This window comes from Stomoxys calcitrans, chromosome 4, assembly GCF_963082655.1.
Source record: "Stomoxys calcitrans chromosome 4, idStoCalc2.1, whole genome shotgun sequence".
Taxonomy (NCBI): Eukaryota; Metazoa; Arthropoda; class Insecta; order Diptera; family Muscidae; genus Stomoxys; species Stomoxys calcitrans.
Genome location: NC_081555.1, coordinates 72,742,890 through 72,762,667, shown reverse-complemented (window position 1 = coordinate 72,762,667; position 19,778 = coordinate 72,742,890). Strand labels below are relative to the sequence as shown.

The 19,778-nt window shown below is 37.3% G+C and overlaps 1 protein-coding gene across 3 annotated transcripts in view; it reads left to right on the top strand.

The window, feature by feature from the left end:
- LOC106092357 (myosin-G heavy chain) overlaps window positions 1-19,778 on the top strand; it is a 289,973-nt gene that overhangs the window by 256,838 nt on the left and 13,357 nt on the right. Inside the window, exons 3-5 of one of the 3 annotated variants that reach the window (XM_059367862.1) lie at window positions 424-1,302; window positions 8,415-8,544; window positions 13,827-13,976. In XM_059367862.1, coding sequence (XP_059223845.1) covers window positions 424-1,302; window positions 8,415-8,544; window positions 13,827-13,976 — 1,159 coding nt within the window. Of the gene's footprint in view, window positions 1-423; window positions 1,303-8,414; window positions 8,545-13,826; window positions 14,692-19,778 lie in introns of those variants that run through there. The other 2 variants (XM_059367861.1, XM_059367863.1) reach the window with 2 other exon arrangements.

The window sequence follows — 19,778 nt, the reverse complement described above, 5'->3', positions numbered from 1 at the left end:
AAATTGCAAACATTTAGCTATAATAGCAGAACTGCTGCTGTAATAGCAGTAAAATTACAACTACTAACAGCCAGCAGACAGTATTTGCTACTATCAGCAGGTTTTTTTCTATGAGTGTAACTTTACCCAGCATTTCTCATAAAACCATTTTTATATAAAAAATTAAAACGACCTTCGCCTACAAACGCTTTATGGAAAAACTTGTTCATAAAAAATTTTTGGCATGAGCCAACCTTTACATTGCTATACCCTGTATCTTCTCTAAAAGAGAATCATGTCTTACAAAACAGTGATTTCCACCTTAAATAAAAGTAGAATACTAAAAGCAAAGACTGTGAAACAGTGGGATTTTTTTATTTTATTGGTCCGAAAATAATAAAAATTAAAATTTTTGCTTTATTTGTATTTATCATTCTTTTTCAGACGGGTAAATATTTAGTTCTTACAAATGTCTCGGCATCGGATAGAGGGGTATATGTCTGTTTTGCCGCTGTGACACCACGCAAAAGCATTCCCAGCAGCCACAGAAACGATGTTCGCCAGCCCCTTGAAGTGGACGAACATGAAGAAAGTAAAGATGAAAATGCACTCGAAAGCGATACAGGCACCGCACAGCCTACACTAGAACTTAATGAGAAAAACAAAAATGCTTCAACTACCTCAATGCTTCCAATGCCTAGTGATGATACCGGCAGTGTAACATCACAATCGTCATCCACATTCACACCATCAAAAGTCACAGCCACAGCTTCAAATTCAACACCAATGCCTGCATCAGCTTCAATAAACAACAGCAGCAGCAATGCAACAACATCACCGGTCACTGGTGTCAGTTCTACAAATATCACCAGCACTACCACTAGTAACAGCAGCAGCAGCATTAGCATCAGCCACAGTAGTAGAAGTAGTAGCAATAGCAATAACACCACTTCCAGCAACAGCAACAACAACAGCAATAGCAGTAGTAGCCTTAGTGAATTGACAACATCGTCCTCACTACTTCCGCACTCCGAAGTGATGCCCGATGGTGAGGATGACGATGTAATACAAGAATTTCAAGCATTTCAAAAAATCAATCTAACCGTTCGTACCCCACCTGGCCCAGTTTCCCAGCTGTACTTTAAGGCCTCTACCATATTAGGTTTCCTAGTGTGGCGTTTCAATAAAACCAATTCCGGTGGCTATCCGGTGCGTAGTTTTACGGCGGAGTTTCGAAATGTTTCCTACGATACACCGCCCTACAATACCAGTTTCGAACATGAGTGGAGTCGAATGGATCCCATTAATATAGCACCAAATGTGGTAAGTTAATAAGCATATTATGCTACTTATCATTCTTCTTTATGTTACGATAAAAAATAGTTATTGCCTTGATATCCCTCACAAAATGCAATCCCATTTTTAGTTAACAACAGACTATTCAGCAGTCAGCTTGCTATTCTGAACTTGCAAACACTTTGCATTCACAAGAGGACGACTGTTGTAATAGCAGCAAAATTTACTACCAACAGTCAGCAGCTAGTGTTTGATATCATCATCGTCATCAGTGATTTTTCTATTAGTGAAGTTATTTCCTTTTCTGAAAAAATAACCAAATTGAAAAAAATAGAACAAAATTGTTGATATTTGTTGATATGTTTTTGCAAAAATTAATGCTGCAGCAGATTTTCTGTTGCAAGAAGCTTCCCATACGATGGATGAGAAGCCTTATGGGATAAATCTTACCTCATCTAAAATTAGCATTGTTTCGACCGATGCAGAACCGCTTGACTGTAATTCGCTTGGGTAGATAGCGTTTGAACGAATGAATCTATCTTCTTGAAATTATACACACATACTTCTTATTGATATTGGCCGTTGGGGATCGAAAATGGTTATAATTCCCATATTAAATGATTATTCAACTTGACTATCCGATTTGGTAAAAATTTAATATGTGAACCTAGGTCCTTATAGAGATTCCCTACGATAAAATCCTTAATCATTCCTTCAAAATAAATCAAATATATACTGACTAGCATACCCCTGTCCGCTTCGCTACCCCCTTGATTGGTATTCGAAATTGCATTACAGTGCACTACAAATTGCCTAATGGTGATTTCGATTCTGAAAAAAAAAATTTACTCTAATGTTGCAGGAGGAGGTTTTAGATGTGGCGATATGTTCGGAAAATCTAATCGATGAGATTCAGGATTTGAGGGTTTTCTTGGAAAAATCTTTCTCAGACCATCGCAAAATTAGGTTTAGAATCCCACGCCAGCACCGAATCCGATAAGCATCCGGAATAAGTTGAAAACCAACTGGCCAAAATTCAGAACTACTCAGAAGACTTGCACAAGAGAATTGAGATTGTCCAAGCATATACAACAATATTACGACTGCACTGTTGAGATCTTTCAAAGATAGTTGTCCTCCTCGGGAAAGAAAATCAGTCCAATAAAAACCCGGGATGATAGGAAGATTCGCAATATTGGGAAAGAGGGCCGCAGACTTTTTAACAGAGCACGTCGTAAAAAAGCGGAAGTATATTGGGATGTGTATTATACACGGCTTAAGGAATACAATAAAATTACCAGAGCTGCAAAACGTGCCTCCTGGAAGCTTTCCTGCGAACAGGTCGATAGCGTTAATGACGCTGCTAAGATGAAAAATAATCTTTTAAAAACCCATATCCAATCTGAAACGTTAGTAGACGACATGGGAGTGAGAGCTGAGACAACGGAGGACATGTTGAGGCTATGATGAAAACGCAAAGCTGCCTGTTCACGAGGAAGACGAAGGTGTGATCTTGGACAGGAACTCAATTGTCACATTAAGTACCGACAAGTCTCACTTATGTTGGGCACTATCTGGACGGGCCGTTGGCTCGAAATGGGGCCTGGATCCGAAGATAGTCCACTGGCACTAAAGGAGCGTGATTAGAACGATACTTACTTTCGCCTCAGTAGTTTGGTGGGTTGCGATGGAGAAAAACTGCAACTTAAGGATAATGCAACAGATTTAGAAAATATGTTGTCTGGCATAGACGGAGCGATGAGGACCACGCCCACTGGAGGCACTGGAGACTTTTCTAGATATCCGAACCACAGCATTAAGTGCGAGGCAGCCACTGCGGCTGTGAGACTTAAGGCGATGGGAGAATGGATTGAGAATAGGAGCAGCTCATACCATCGCGGTATAATCGAGGCGACGATAGGAAACCTGGAAGGAAGGGAAGAGGTTTTCGATCAGGTTCCTGAGACGACGTCGAGCGCGAGACACTCGAAAACCTAGTATTGTCATCTGAATCATGTTACACGGATGGATCAAAGCTTGAAGACAGAATGAGCCTAGGGGTATACATTGAGAACCCAGGGACTGAGATCTGTTTAGACTGCCTGACCAAAATACGGTCCTGCAGGCGGAGATTCGGGCGATCACGCAATGCGTGAGGTGGTGTGGTGTTAACGCGATGACGTCGAGTATGCACATCTTTACGGATAGTAAAATGTCCATAAGGTCAATAACAACCTGGACGAACAGTCTTGGAATGTAAGAATGAGATTAACGCCTTCTCTGAGGATGGCACGAACCGCATCGTTCGGGTACCGGGACATAGCTTAGTAACTTGGAATGAGAAAGCCGACGATTTGGGCCGGAGAACTTCCATTAATAAAGTTGGTTAACCCAAAGCCTTCCAGGTCGACGCAGTCCTAGTTAAGGGCGTGAGCGAGGAATGCGCATGGAACAGCGAAACGGTCGGTAGGACGGCGAAAATCTTATGGGGAGATCCAGAGATCATTATAGCTTTGGTTATCATAACGGGACACATAGGACTACGATCTTACTTATGTAAAATCGGTCCAGCAAGTGAATGCATGTGTGGGGCATGCGGGAAAGATAATGAGACGTTCGAGCATTTCATATGTCATTGCCCGGCTTTCGCACTGAGGTGGGGGACACAATTCCAGACATGAACCAACTCAGGGACGTGGTATAGAAAACAATTAAGGGTTTTGTAAGTAGCACGGAAATCCTAACTTAGATTTTCTTTTTCAAGGTTACTTTTTCAGTATTTAGAGCACACAGAATCCTATTACTGGCTTAGGTGTATGTCCATAGTGACATGCGGCGGTTTAATATCCGCACCTTCTTTTTAACCTAACCTAATGTTGCACTATAACACAATTTTCTCATCGTGTTACACTTTTTTCCATATGTAGTCATTTCGACCAAATAAAACGGCAAAAATCGCAATATCGTCTTCGGATGAAAAGCTTTCTAGCAATGCATCTAATATGCCGTTAGCAAAAGAAAACGCGTTCACTTTTTCCATTTTTATACATTTCTATTTAGTATTTTGCCGCTTTTTCCAAACATTCAACAAATTTTGTCTTCTTAGTGTGCTCAAACAAAATTTGCTTGAATAATAGCCGCTGATTTTAAGTGCGACATTCTCCATCGTAGACTTGGCACTGTGTAAAAAATTCAAAATTTCCACTCTCTGTAGGCAACACCATAACAAACGAACACTACACCCGATGGTGGTGTTACATTTTTTTGAACAAACGACCACAAAATTTCGATTTTAGTGCAACATGTCGAAAAAAATGCTACACTTGTTTGCACAATCATAATCGCCATAGGATTCGGCTTGATTGAATGTAATCCGTTTTTTTTGTTTTTCTCTAAAAATTCTGACTAGGCATTAATTTAATCGCGTATTTAATCGCATAACACATTGATTATACATTGATAAAATCCCAACTTCTGTACCATATGCACCAAATGACATTGGCTTCCACAGGTTGACAATCATTGTGACTTTATTGAACTGATTGACGTCTATGGCAATTGCTTACGTTGTTTGTTAAAGAGATTTGACCCACAACCTAAGCGAAGCATGAAAATCTCTTGACTCATATTATTTTGATTAAATTTCTTTGGTCATTCACTAAAGGCATTGTTAATGTGTCAATTGCCAAATAAACCACAACACCGCACTCTCTTTTAAATGAAAGCAAACAAAATATTACACAAACATTGTCAGTCTGTTGACAATTTTTGTTCTGGCCAAATCTCCGATTTGACAATAATGACGAGTATTGTTCTTTTAGTTTATAGCGTGGCAAAGCTGCTTATTTGTGTCATGTATATACTAGGGTGGAGCAAGGTTAAATCTAACACTGAAGAAATTCTTACAGTTAGCAATCGCAATTTCTCTATCTACGACTGATAGAGCTAAGCGTTACTGACAATATGAAAAGTTTCTTTTTATTTGCTTAGATTCCAGAAGAAGATTAATAGCGTTTTTAAAGCTATGTCTTCCGGGTTTATCTAGGGAGATGATGACATATAAGACTTTTATCATAAAAACAGTAATAACTCGATCATAGCCATAATTGAAATTGTTATACCTCTCACCACTGCTATGGTACAGAATAGAGATGTGCACGTGAGTGATTTTTCGCTAGACAAATATTTTACTCACGCACTTTCACGAAAAAATCCTGGCTTACGAGACAAACACGACTAACGAGAACCAAAGGCTCACGAGAAAATCACGACTTACGGTTGAAAAAAAAAAACTAAATTCAGCCACACTGACACCATTGGGAAATATGGAGAAAATAGAAACAATTTCTGTATACAGATGCCTAAAAAAAGGAACAAACAAATGTGTCGTTATGCAGGTGTGATACATTTAATATTGATATGATGAAATACTTTATGATTTGAGATGCAAACAAATTATTTGTCCCTTTATGAAAAAAGTTTTTTCAACCGTGAGTCGTTGTAGTGATTTTATCGTGAGTCGTGAGCATGATTGCAAACACTCACGTATGAAGTATTTTTATTCAATCACACTCACACACGATTAAGTTGGAATTACGCTCTCAAATCGCGTGACGCACGTGTGACACGACGAATCAAGCGCACATCTCTAGAACAACAGATTTGAACTTGCTATAATTGTTTACAACACTACAGAGGTAGACCCATCGTCAACAAGAAAGACTGCCTAGTTCGAGTCACTTACTGATTTTCCGGTTGTCCTCAAATTTTGCGTTTTTATTTTGGAAAAATCGGTTCAAATTTATATATAGCACCGATATAGTATATATAATTGTGTTCAAAGAAATAAGAGTGCGCTCCACCAAAAAACAAATAACATATTTATGACAATAATTTAATTGATTAAAGCAATTATAATAAAAAAGAAAAGCGTGCTAAGTTCGACCGGGCCGAATCTTATATACCCTCCACCATGCGTCGCATTTGTCGAGTTTTTTTCCCGGCATCTCTTCTTAGACGTAAACAAGAAGTAAAATAGAGGGATCGATTTATATGGGAGCTGTATCGTGCTATAGACCGATTCAGGCCATAATAAACACGTATGTTGATCATGAGAGGATCCGTCGTACAAAATTTCAAGCAAATCGGATAATTGCGATAATTGCGACCTCTAGAGGCTCATGAAGCCAAGATCCCAGATCGGTTTATATGGCAGCTATATCAGGTTATGAACCGATATGAATCATACTTGGCACAGTTGTTGGATATCATAACAAACTACTTCGTGAAAAAATTCATTTAAATCGGATAAGAATTGCGCCTTCTGGAGGCTCAAGAAATCAAGACTAAAGATCGGTTTATATGGTAGCTATATCAGGTTATGGACCGATTTGAACCACACTTGGCACAGTTGTTGGATATCATAACAAAACACGTCGTGCAAAATTTCATTCCAATCGGATAAGAATTGCGCACTCTAGAGGCTCAAGAAGTCAAGACCCAAGATCGGTTATATGGCAGCTATATCAAAACATGGACCGATATGGCCCATTTATTGTACAATACCAACCGACCTACACTAATAAGAAGTATTTGTGCAAAATTTCAAGCGGCTAGCTTTACTCCTTCGGAAGTTAGCGTGCTTTCGACAGACAGACAGACAGACGGACGGACATGGCTAGATCGACATAAAATATCGCGACGATCAAGAATATATATACTTTATGGGATCTCAGACGAATATTTCGAGTAGTTACAAACAGAATGACGAAATTAGTATACCCCCCATCCTATGGTGGAGGGTATAAAAATTTTCATGGAATAAAACTTTTACCCCAAGATTCGCTGTTTAAAATAATAGAAGTGTTGATATATAAACTAATAGTTTTAAAACTAAAGGCGCAAAAGTTGAAAATTGATTAAGGAAAAATTTAAATTGTTCTTAGACCGCATTGACCTACAGCACAGCGATGGACCGGTTTGTTTGGTTTGTTTATTTTGATCTTTCAAACCTTTTTGTAATTTTTCGAACATCTTCTAGCTTGCGATCATATTAAATCCCTTCTCTTCAAAAAATAGCATAGCAAAGAACTAATAAAAGTTGAGCAAGTGTGTGTTATAATTCAAAACACTTTGACTGGCTTGGTAGATCATGATTTCTGATACGCCATGCATCTTCATCAACACCTTTGTCAAATTGATTAGGGTGAGTACACCGTACTCAGTAGTCTTTGGGTATGTAACCTAGAGCACGCTTTTGTTTTGAAACAGAGCTTAAAAAGTCCTCTTACCCTCCTTAGCGCAGTAGGAGAGAATAAAGCCTTACCTTCCACTATTCTGATACAAACTAATTATCAATGCTAAGAACAACAAACACATTAGCAATGCCAAAGTCTTCTTGTTGTCCACTTGAGCATTCTTTGAATTCACGGAAAATGATTTTTTTACACGCTTATTGCGTTGTTCTAGGTTCTACATACATTTGCCAATAAAACAAAAAAAAAAAACTATCTATGTTTTATCTCGAACCACCCCAGCTTCATTTAAACTCAGCTAATGATTAGACCAAATATTGGCGTGCCCTCCCACTATACGTTTGGCAAAATGATCAAATGAAAGGCCATTTATACCTAAACCACAAACTACATTAATTTCTCGTTAAATTGAACAATAACCATCTCTCCGCCTATGTCCCAGAGGAGTTCCACAAATAATGTTGTGGAAAACCAAATTGAGTGAAATGAAGAAACCTCTTATTTAAATTTCATTCAATAAAAACTGGTATTTGGTATTTACAGACGACGCCCCCATTTCGAATTCTCCATTGTTGACAAATGTAATGAACGATCCAGCGAACGACTGAATGAATGAATGACTAAATGACAACTGTAATGAAACGGACGTTAATGCGTGTAATATATACATACATATGTACCACCATCAAATTGTATTATGCTATAATTAACCAGATTTACTCAACATTAGCCGGTTTGTTTACTCTCCACTTGTTTTTATTTATTTTCATTGCCATTTCCAATTCCGTTTCCGTTTCATCGATGTGCCTGTGGATGGGGATATATCTCTTGACATTGGAATCCTTGCGTGGGTATTAATGTGTGTGCGTATGCGTGTGTGTGCAGCGACAAATGGAGGTCTATCGTCTGGAGCCCAACACCACATACGAGTTTCGTATGTGGGCCAATAATCACTTGGGAAGTGGTGAAGTTGTTACCACCAACGTTACGACGTTACCGGAAACGAAAGAAGAAGGTAAGTGTCAACGGATGTGGGAGTTGTGTGTTTTACTCGCTCTACATCTTTCTTTTGTGAGTTTTTGCGTTTAATTATTTTATGTTTCATTCGGTAGCAGGAGTGTATTTAGTGTTAAGTAATTATAAAATGTTTGTTAAAACTCATTGGTAAATAGAATAGAAAACATAGACATTTGCTAGAACACAATTGACGCAGATAAAACAGAGTTTGTAGCGAAGGAATAGATTTTATACCATCTGTTCGGCAAGAAAGGATTAAGAATTTGACAGAAAAAAGAAATCAGAGGACATTCATTACAAGTTCAAATTAAAATTAGAGCTAAAAGAAGAAAATTAATGATATAAATGTTCTACGTAGAGATTTGTTTTGTGGGATCTGTAATAAATCAAAGTAAAAAAATTTTATATACATTTTTGAGCACAACCCTTGAAGTTGTTGTAGTTTTTACTATGTTGTATCTATCTGTAGAAATTCCTTCTATGAAGATACTAGTAAAACTAAATGAAATTGCAAATTATTGGGATTTTGTAGGCACTATCCTACAACTGTTAGAGTTTGAAAATCAGACCACAAATGCGCTTTTTGCAGCCCAAACAAAATTTCGACCAGATATTAGAGCCAACAATACGATTTCGCACTATCAATGATCTGAAGTCTGTGCAGGACTTCACGTATTTCCATGCCGATTTTCGTAAAAATATCCATTAAAAATTTTAGACTTTTCTACGTTTTTCTATCCCACTGTGCAGCGGTCAAAAAAGACATAAAGTCCGGTTCGAAATTTGGATGTCAACCGCCATGGATTGATTTGTATTCTGTATTTCTTATCTAACATACCACCATTAGCCCTATTGTACGAGCTTCTAAACTCATTCCAATCGTCCTTCCTTTGTTTCAACAATCCCAATAGGCAACTAATGTCTCTAATTTAAGAGATTTTAGGTTAAATATATCTTAAATTTTAGGGGGGGAAATTAAAAGAAGAGAAACAAGTATAATTAAAAAGAAAAAACAATCGAGTTGGATATTAATTGACTTCTAAAAATAATTTTAAAAATTGTCAATAATCGAAGTTTTTGTACCCAATGCCACATGATGGGGGTATACTCACTAACCTTCGATTCCGGTGGTAGCAACACTTCGAAAGATCGAAGGCGAAAGATTTTCATCCTATTAGTCCGTCATCCTATATGCTGAAGACTCTTGAGAGGTTGATAGAAACATACCTTAGGGCAAAGATCCCTGGAGATCGCCTGTCGCGGCAGCAGCATGCATATAGTAAAGGCAAATCCACTGAAATAGCCCTTCACGACCTATTCGGCTACAGAGAGTGTTCTATCGCTGTCAAGGAATATACAATGGTAGCATTTCTTGACATTGAAGGTGCATTCAATAATGTAAAACCAACGTCAATCATGAAGGAGTTGGAGTTTCTAGGAATCAACTTTACCGTAGGAAAGTTTATTAATAACTTACTAAAAGATGCATTACGGCAGGCTTGGGATCTGTGGATCTAAAAAGATGGGTGAGCATAGGAACTCCTTAAGGAGGTGTACTATCTTCTCTACTTTGGAGTATAGCCATTAACAATATATTATTGTCTCTGGAAGAATAAGGTGTAAAAGTGGTCGCGTATGCTAATGTCCTGGCAATTGCGGTTAGAGGAAAGTTTCCCAGCACTCTAAGAGAAATACTTCAGGAAGCACTACGTGCAACAGCAAAGTGGAGATACAAGTTGCCTAAAGTGGAACCTGCTTCCTTGGATGGAAAGAATGTTCCATTTACAGAAAGCGCAAAATACCTGGGTGTTTTGCTCGACAGGAAATTTAACTTCAAAACCAAAATTTTGGAAAGGCAAGAAAGGCCACTCTTGCCCTATACACCTGCAAGAGAGCCTTTGGCAAAAGTTGGGGATTGAGACCGCGTGTCATGCATTGGCTATATACTGCAGTTGTCAGACCTATTATGCTATATGGTGTTATGGTCTGGTGGTCAAAAATCCACCTACTGCTCAATACTTAACCGGACTCAAAGGATGGCTTGTTTGTGCATCACAGCCGCACTGAGGACAACACCATCTGATACACTGAATTTAATGCTACATCTTATGCCTCTGTACATTGTGGCTACCCAAATTGCAGCGACAACTGCAGTAAGGTTAAGGGAGCTTTCTCATTGGTCATATGGTGGCTACGGACACTGTGTTATCCTTGATACAATATCCGATGTTCCAGGCAGTGTGGATTACACCCTATCTGAGCCGATTTTAGATAAAAAAAAGTGCTGTACCACTATTCCTGATAGAACCGATTGGGACTACGATATCTCTGGCAACGGAAGTTACATAGACTTTATACGGATGGTCCCAAACTAGACGACCAGGTGGGCTTTGGAGTGTACTACTAAAGATCTAGAACTGATCTTATCGAAAAGGTTACCCGAACACTGCAGTGTGTATCAAGCAGAGATCCCTTCAATTAGAGAAGTGGTGAAATGGCTAAGATATAATGTCATTACGACGATAGGCATAAATATCTTCTCAGACAGCCAGGCAGCCATTATATCCCTGGAGAAAGTATTTCTGAACACAAAAACCGCCCTCGACTGTAGCAGATCTCTCAACGAGATGGCTGAACAGTTCAAAATTCACCTGTTCTGTGGCGCGGCACCCAGAACATCCCAGGGAATTCTAACGCAGACTAGCTTGCGAGACTAGGAACTACCATACACATTCCAGGGATACTGGAGTCTGTGGGCCCGAATGACAGCGAATGATAGATGGTCACCAAGAGGGGGCTGTGAGCTTTTCAAAATTATGTGGCCTCACCTAGACTTGAAGAGGTCTACTGCTTTGCTGTTATTGGCTAGACCAGACGTCTCAATCATTGTGTCCGTCATGACAGGTCACTGTCTATTCGGAAAACATGATGACAGACTGAAGGTTGCCAGTAACGACTTTTGCAGAAGCTGTGAGGACATCGAAGAAGAAGAGACTATAGAACACCTTCTGTGTGTGAGTCCCGCACTAGCAGTTAGAAGGAGTTCCACTTTAGGTTCTTATTTCTTTGAAAAACTGTCTGATTTAACGGATGTGAAAATTCGCAAGTTTTTGGGCTTCTAAGAGCGATCTGGATGGTTCAACGGTAGGAACTAGAAGGCTTCTTCCTTTTTTTGTTCCTGTGGTATCACAATGGACGAAAACGTCAAAGTGGGTCTGATGGCAGACTGCCACTTAACCTTAACTAACCTAGCTGACGGAAATGTTTGCTAATACAGCAGCCCTATGTTTGCAGCAGTAATGTCTGCTTTCCCATTTTCAGCAGAAAAAAAACTGCTGTTTTAGCTAACATTTTTGGTCTTTTAAAGAACATATTTGCTCTATATTTGATACGAACTGTTTAATAACCCATTTGAAAACATCTGCCGTGGTCCATCAAATTGGTCCAGCTCCCACTTTGTACCGCTCGACTTTTGCTTTTCCTTACTGGTTTATTGCTACGTTCGTAAACATGTAACGTCAACATAACTGACAAAATGTGTAGAATTTCGGATACTGCACTCAACAAAATTTGTTATTCAAAACAGCAAAATTGTTTGTTAAACCAGCAGTTTTTGTCTGCTGAAAATAAGAAAGCAGACATTACCTCTGTTTCAGCAAACTTTTTTCTTCCTTCTGTAGATGATAACATATAAAGCGTTCCTGATCTCGGTATAACGACTAAGAATTTATGACTCTCTGTAGACATGGAATGGGTTTTCCGAAATATATACAATATAATAATACAAATATACTTGTGTTATAGTAATTAATTTTCGTATTTACAAAATTAATGATCTTTGGAACTATAAATTAAATTTGCGTACACTGAAAAAAATGTTGTCCTAATTTTAAAGATTCGAGCAAAAGATTAGCAAACTTAATTTAAAAATGATAATTTTCGAACTTTTTAAGGAACATTCCCTTTGATGCAAAATATTTTCCGTAATATTAAGGATTTTTTTAAATGATAGGTTAATAAATCCTTAACTTTGCGTCTTGTTATTAGAGACAAAAATCTAAAATGAATTTCAGAATATCGCTGAACGCTAGGAAAATAATCTTGGGACAAGACAACAGTGAACCGTTGTTAAAGACGCAAAATAGACTGACAAACATTAGCTTTTTTAAATGTTTAATTTTTTTATGTAAAATTCCAAGTTTCAAAAAATAATAATTGAACACTCATCTATGAAGTAAAATAAGAATCAATCAGTGACCAAAATTTGAAACAGATGGTCATGTTCATTAGTAAATTTAAAAAAGCATATTTATTTTCGTGTACTCGTTTTTATCGCTAAAATCCTACGAATAAGGAAAAATCTTAAATTTTTTTTCAGTGTAGAAAACATTTGGAATGGTCCTAAATCTACTATATTATTTACGGACAGTGTCAAATGCCCTATAATTCCTCAAAAGTCCCGTGAAACAGCCAAAACGTATAGAGATGTGGGTTGTGTACGTAAATTTTTTTGATAGTTCAAGCGTTTTCTTTTTCATAGACATTAGGGCGGAAATAAGAATAATATCTTAAATTTAGCTAAATGTATTGGCAAGATAAATATGTGATTCTCCATAGATAGAAAGAATCCTTTAAAGAAATAATACATCATAAACCATTTTAGCTGGGTTTTTGTGGAATGGACGAAGTGTAGGTAAATTAATTCGACTGACTGTATATGTACATGATAAGAAGACAAATTAATGGGTAGTCAAGTGCATATTACACACAAAGGATCGTGGCGTTTTATTAGTTCTCTAAGAAAGCAAATGAAAATGTAGATTTAAAAAACCAAAATTTAAACGATTTCCCTCTTTAAATGTTGTTTTGATGTTTAGTTAGAGTAATATGAGTAACTTAAAGAAATACTGAGTTTAGAGGAGACACTAATGCGTGTTCAAATTTAAACCTTGAACGTATTTCGAGAGTAAAAGCAACATAAGCTGCAGCAAATGAAAATGTTGTTGATATTTTCTTTAATGTATTGTCATTATAATTGATTGTTCTAAATGTGTATTCTTAATATATATCTTATATCGTATGTTTCTTGTTCTTTCTCCTTTTCTTTTCTTTTTCTCACTCTCATATTATCCAACTGCTATCACCATTACCACTACAACTACTGCTCATAAATTATCCCCTTTATTATTTTTCTCACTAAATCATTCCTTCCTATAACATACATAAATCGAAAAAAAACCTCAACTTCCCTTGGAATCAATTGGATATTCTATGGTCTAGATTTAATACGCCTTATACAACCCGATTTAGATAATTTTGATCCACGTATTTGGATTGTTGCTGTCAGTATAGTACTTGGAACATTTGTGATATTAGCTATTGGATTATGTATAGTTCTAACGAGAGAGTGCTATCAATCATCTCAAGCGGGTACTGAACTCAATTCTATTTGTGTTACCAATGCTAGTTACCAAAATATGAATAGTCCACCGCCCATGCCCATGTCACAGCAGCAACACCACTATCCTTCGCGCCCCACAAAAGCGAAGCAGCAGTTGCTCCAGCTGCAGCATTATCAGCCGGACGATGGCAGTGAGTGCATCACCAATCAATCGAACAATTGCATTGAACAAAAATTCAATCAGTCTTTTGGCAATAATATTCGCATGGGCCGAAGTAGCAGCACTATTTGTTATAATAATCATCATCATATTGTTGTTATTGTAGATGTTGTTGATGATGATGATGAGTGTGATGGTGATGGTGATGGTGACGCCGATGTCGTGGGTGATGGCTTTGCAACTGCTGCTGCCACGATAACCGATGATGATGGTGGTGTTGTTGTCGTTGCTGCTTGAACATTGAATAAAGAAGAAAAAACAAACAAACAAACAAAACAAAACCCACAAACAATTGTTGCTGTGTTGCTATCTATATTTGTTGTTGTTGTCGTTGATGTTATTGTGTTGCTGTTGCTGTTGCCTCCTCAGCTTTTATGATTTTGCTTTACTTCTTTCAGTTTCAGTTTGTCTTCTTCCATTTGTTGTATTGTGTTACACTTTTGGCTGTCTGTTACCATCTTCATTTTCCCTCTTCTTGAGTTTTCAAAGAAAAGTTTGTGGCAACATTTTATTTTCATACATCTTTCAATGTGTACATGTGCTGTGTGTGTGTATGTGTGAATGTGTGTTTTTACAGCTCTACAATTACGCTTTAATAATTGTTAAACATTTTAAATTAAGAACATAAAAATGGTATGTATTTGCAATTATATATGTACATATCCCAACCGCACAGTGTTTCAAAAACAAATAAAAGCATTTTATTAAAGAAATTAAAACTCGAGTGTACCCTATGTTGTGTTGCCTCCAAAGAGCAATGTAGCATACATAAATGAATAACACATATAATTGAATGTTTAACTTCTCTATAACCACACCCAAGGATCTTCCACGAACCAAAGCCAATTAAGGAATTTCGAGTACATCGATGCTTTGTGTTCTAACCATTTCGTCCGTTGCAGATTGTCGTAAAATGGGTCTACTATATAAAGGCTTTATCCAAAAGTTGCCTTATGTATACCAAACTTTTAACCGATAATGAAGTGCCAAACATCTTCGAAATCAGATGGAAATCCTTGTACATGGGAGCTATATCGACAAGTAAACAATACATGGTGCAGATATGAGCGGGACTTATATACGTAAAATATGCAAATATATGGAAAATACATACTTGGCACACATGAAGAGGAAGCCAATATTACCTAGTATTCTTAATGTCATCTGACGAAAAATGCATCTTAGGAGCCTTCATAAATCAAATTGGCAGATCAATATGTGTGCTATGTACAGTGTCGTAGAAAACAAAAGCAACGCTTTTTCCTATTGTTAAAAATAATCCTAAAATTCGATTAATGCATTATGTGCATACAAAGTTTTTTAACCATTTTACTTGGCGTACTATAAGCTTTAAAAGCCATATATCAAATCGGGGTTGAAGACCAAATTTTTTTTTTTTATATTTATGAGGCTTTGTTTAATAATGGTAAATTTTCCCGTGTGTAAAACAAAAGCAACTAATTGATGGTTAATACCATTTGCACCATTTTTGAACATGGTTTTACATCTAAAAGGCATAGATTTTATTTAGCGGATAATTACTGATACAGATAACTCTTTTCCGTTTGGTTTTAGCGATTTGTACAAGTATTTATGTCTGAGAATTTCAGATACTTAATTGGACTTAGGACTACGAGCTCACTTATGTAAAATTGGTGTAGCATGTGTAGGACATGCGGGGAAGATGATGAGCCGTTGGAGCGTTTCTGATGTATTCTGATAAACAATATCGTGTGTACATTCCTTTAGTATTTATGTTACGAATAACAACACTGTTATAATTGACATTGATCATATGCATTAACAGATAGATGAACATGTAATTGTATGTAGATATATTAGATGCATCACTAATGCTAACGAATATGATAGAAGACATCTGATCTGATCTGATCTGATCCGTTGGAGCATTTCCTTTGTCATTGCCCAGCTTTCGCGTCCAACAGGTACCGACACTTAGGTGGGGACACAGTATCAGACGTGAACCAACTTAGGGGAGTGGTATTGAAAACAATTAAGGAGTTTGTAAGTAGAACGGAATTGGATTATGTGTATGTCCATAGTGGCATGGGGCGAATTAATATCTGCACCCTAACCTTATTGTTTTCACTGAAAAGCTACAATAAGAGTTTTGTATCCAGTGGTAGAGTTGAGTAGTTGAAAACTTCTAATCGTGTGCCATGTACGAGCTCTTAATTGAATTTGAAAACATGTTTCTACTAATTTTTATGCAAAATTATCAAAGATTAAGACCAATCAAAGTTTGCAGCTGCAAGTCTTATCGAATTTCTCTTTAAAAAATGTATCCATTATTTATTCACATTAGCAAAAACTGCTTTAAAATTGTATTAAAACTGTGGGAAACAAAATTTAAAAGCATTACATTGGAATTTCCTTGCTTGAAAACAATCTAACAGTAGCTGGGATAAGGGCATTCGTTTAAAAACTATCGATATCGATATTTTTTAACTGAATATCGATTGATATTTTTCCGATGGATACTATCGCAAAAGTTAATTTTTTTGCAAAACTATAAAAAACAAGTAAGAACGTGCTAAGTTCGGCCGGGCCGAATCTTCCACCCTCCACCATGGATCGCATCTGTCGAATTATTTATGTTAGCTATATCAGGTTATGCACCTATTTGCGCCATACTCATCACAGTTTTTGGAAATCATATCAAAACACCTCATGCAAAATTGCAGCCAATTAGGGTGAGAATTGCGCCCTCCAGCGGCTCAAGACGTAAAGATCCAAGATCGGTTTATATGGCACCTATACAAAGTTATGGACCGATTTGGACCATACATCGCACAAATGGTGGAAGTGATACCAAAATACAACATGCAAAATTACAGCCAAATCGGATAAGAATTGCGCCTTCTAAAAGCTCAAGAAGTCAAGACCCAATATCGGTTTATATGGCAGCTGTATCAAAGCATGGACCGATTTGAACCATATTTAGCACAGATGTTTGATATCAAAACACTACGTGCAAATTTTTAGTCAAATCAGACGAGAATTGCGCCCTCTAGAGGCTCAAGAAGTCAAGACCCAAGATTGGTTTACATGGCAGCTATATCAAAGCATGGACTGATTTGGCCGATTTACAATCCCAACCCACCTACGCTAATAAAAAGTATTTGCGCAAAATTTCAGGCGGCTAGCTTAACTCCTTCGAAAGTTAGCGTGCTTTCGACGGACGGACGGACGGACATGGCTAGTTCGACTTAAAATGTCACAACGATCAAGATACTTAATGGTCTTAGACGCATATTTCGAGGTGTTACAAACAGAATGACGAAATTAGTATGCCCCCATCCTAAGGTGGAGGGTATAATAAGCAATCCGACACTGAAGGTATCCTTTAGGATACATTGCGCCTATAAAGGGCGCAATTTTCATCCGATTAGGCTAGCATTTTGTACAATGATTTCTTTCATGACTTCCAACTGATGTTATTAATCTTGGTTCTATTTGTTCTGTGAATTGATATTGTTTCTATATAAATCGCTCTCCTGATTTTTACTTCTCATTTTCGTTCGAAATATAGGCGATGGGAAATTAACGATATTATCGATACTATCGAAAATATCGAATGTTGCGATTATCGATAGTTGACCAGTTCTACTAAAAAACGACTTTTTGTGAACATGCTATTTGAATTTAACCAAATAATTTTTTTTTATAATATCTTAATTTCTCAACAAAAACTCTATAAAATTTCAATGTAACATCGATCTTTCGAAAATGTGTACTTTTCGTTTGGTTTTTCCTCTTAATAATATTTTTTTATGAACTACATAACTTTAACGTTTTCAGCCTATTATCATATTGCAATAGGACATTTTGTGAAGTTACAAATACTTCTTCTCGGATACATTGTTATGTCGTCTGTATCTCCTACCTGATTATATAGGCATAACGTTTTATGATTGCTTTACTTAGGCTTTAAAATCACATATTTAGCCAACAAATTAGATACTGACGAATATTAACTATTTGTATAGGAATTTAAATTTATGGATTGAATTAAAGTAAAAAAAGGACAATACCTAGAACAAAATTGTCCGTAAAAAGCCCTCAAATTTTGCTTCATCTGTGCGTTGCTTTTGTTTTGCACACTCATTTTTGGACCATTTGCAATTATTTTTATATCTAAAGGCCAACATAGCTACAAAGCAGGACAAATTTTAAAGAGATGCAAACATCCATTGGTTCAGAAATTCTTAGTAATTTTTATTGATCTATGTTAAGTACCCGTTTGACAATCATAACTTAATTTCAGATGTTAAAAGCGTTGCTTTTCTTTTGCACGACACTTTGTATAGAAAAATTGGTATACATATGTGTGCCTTACTTGGCATGGATATCAGAGCAGTCAATAAGTCAATGTACCAAATTTCATTGAAATCTGTATTGAAAAGATAAACTTTGTGTTGAAGCATTTTCAATGTCGTTGTCCGGTTTTCACGGCTAACAGACACCGGCACCGGGGACACAATACCAGACATGAACAAAATTTAGGGGCGTGGTATGGAAAATAATAAGGGATTTTGTAAATAGCACGGAATTCCTGACTTGGATTTTCTTTATCGAGTTTACTTTTTATTATTTAGAGCACACAACAAGCCGATTACAGGCTTAGGTGATATTCATATTGGTTTGCGGCGGACTATTATCCGTACCTTTTTTCCACCTAACCTAATCTATTACGAGGGTTGCCTTGTATAATCGTGATAAGAGAACACAAAAAAATATTAATCATCGAAAATCGCTTTATTGTTTTTCATAATATTCGTATTCTGCATTAAGATCCATACAATTTGGTTTATTACGTACGGGAATAAAGAGAAGTCATTCGGTGCCAAGTCAGGACTATACTGCGGATGACTCCTCAAATCGATGTTTTGAATGCTCAAAACTGAAGTTGTTCGAGCCGATGTGTGAGAGCTCGCATTGTCGTGGTGAAGAGTGATCCGTCTTCTGCTGTTGGTTTTCCTGGTTTCTGGAAGACAACTGGCAAACAAATGGTTGTGTACCACTCAGAATCGACTCTTCTGCGTTGTTCTAGTGGTACGATTGCGACATGTCCAGTTTTTCCGAAAAAAACTTGTTATCATTTGCTTGGAAGTGCTTCGTGCGCGAGCAACTTTCGTTGGATTTGGCTCTTCTTGAAACACCCATACAGTCGACTGCTGTTTACTTTCGGGGTCATACGCGTAAATATACAATTCATCACCCATCACGATGTCATAGACGTGTTTCGAAGCACCGCGATCGTATTTTTGGAGCATTTCTTTCGACCAATCGACTCAAGCCTTTTTGAGCGTTTGACAAATTGTGTGGCATCCAACGCGAACAAATCATGCAATTTTGAATGTATGCGGCTCCCACTAGCTCCTAAGGTTGTCTCAATCTCACGATAGTTCACATGACGATCTTGCAATATCAGTTGGCGCACTGCATCAACGGTTTTCGGAAGAACAAGAGATTTTAGCCGACCTTTGCGAAATTCGTCTTGGAGTGAACTACGACCTCAGTTGAATTCACCGTACCATCGATAAACACTGGTCCTTGATAGAGCTTCTTCGCCAAAAATTTAATTAAG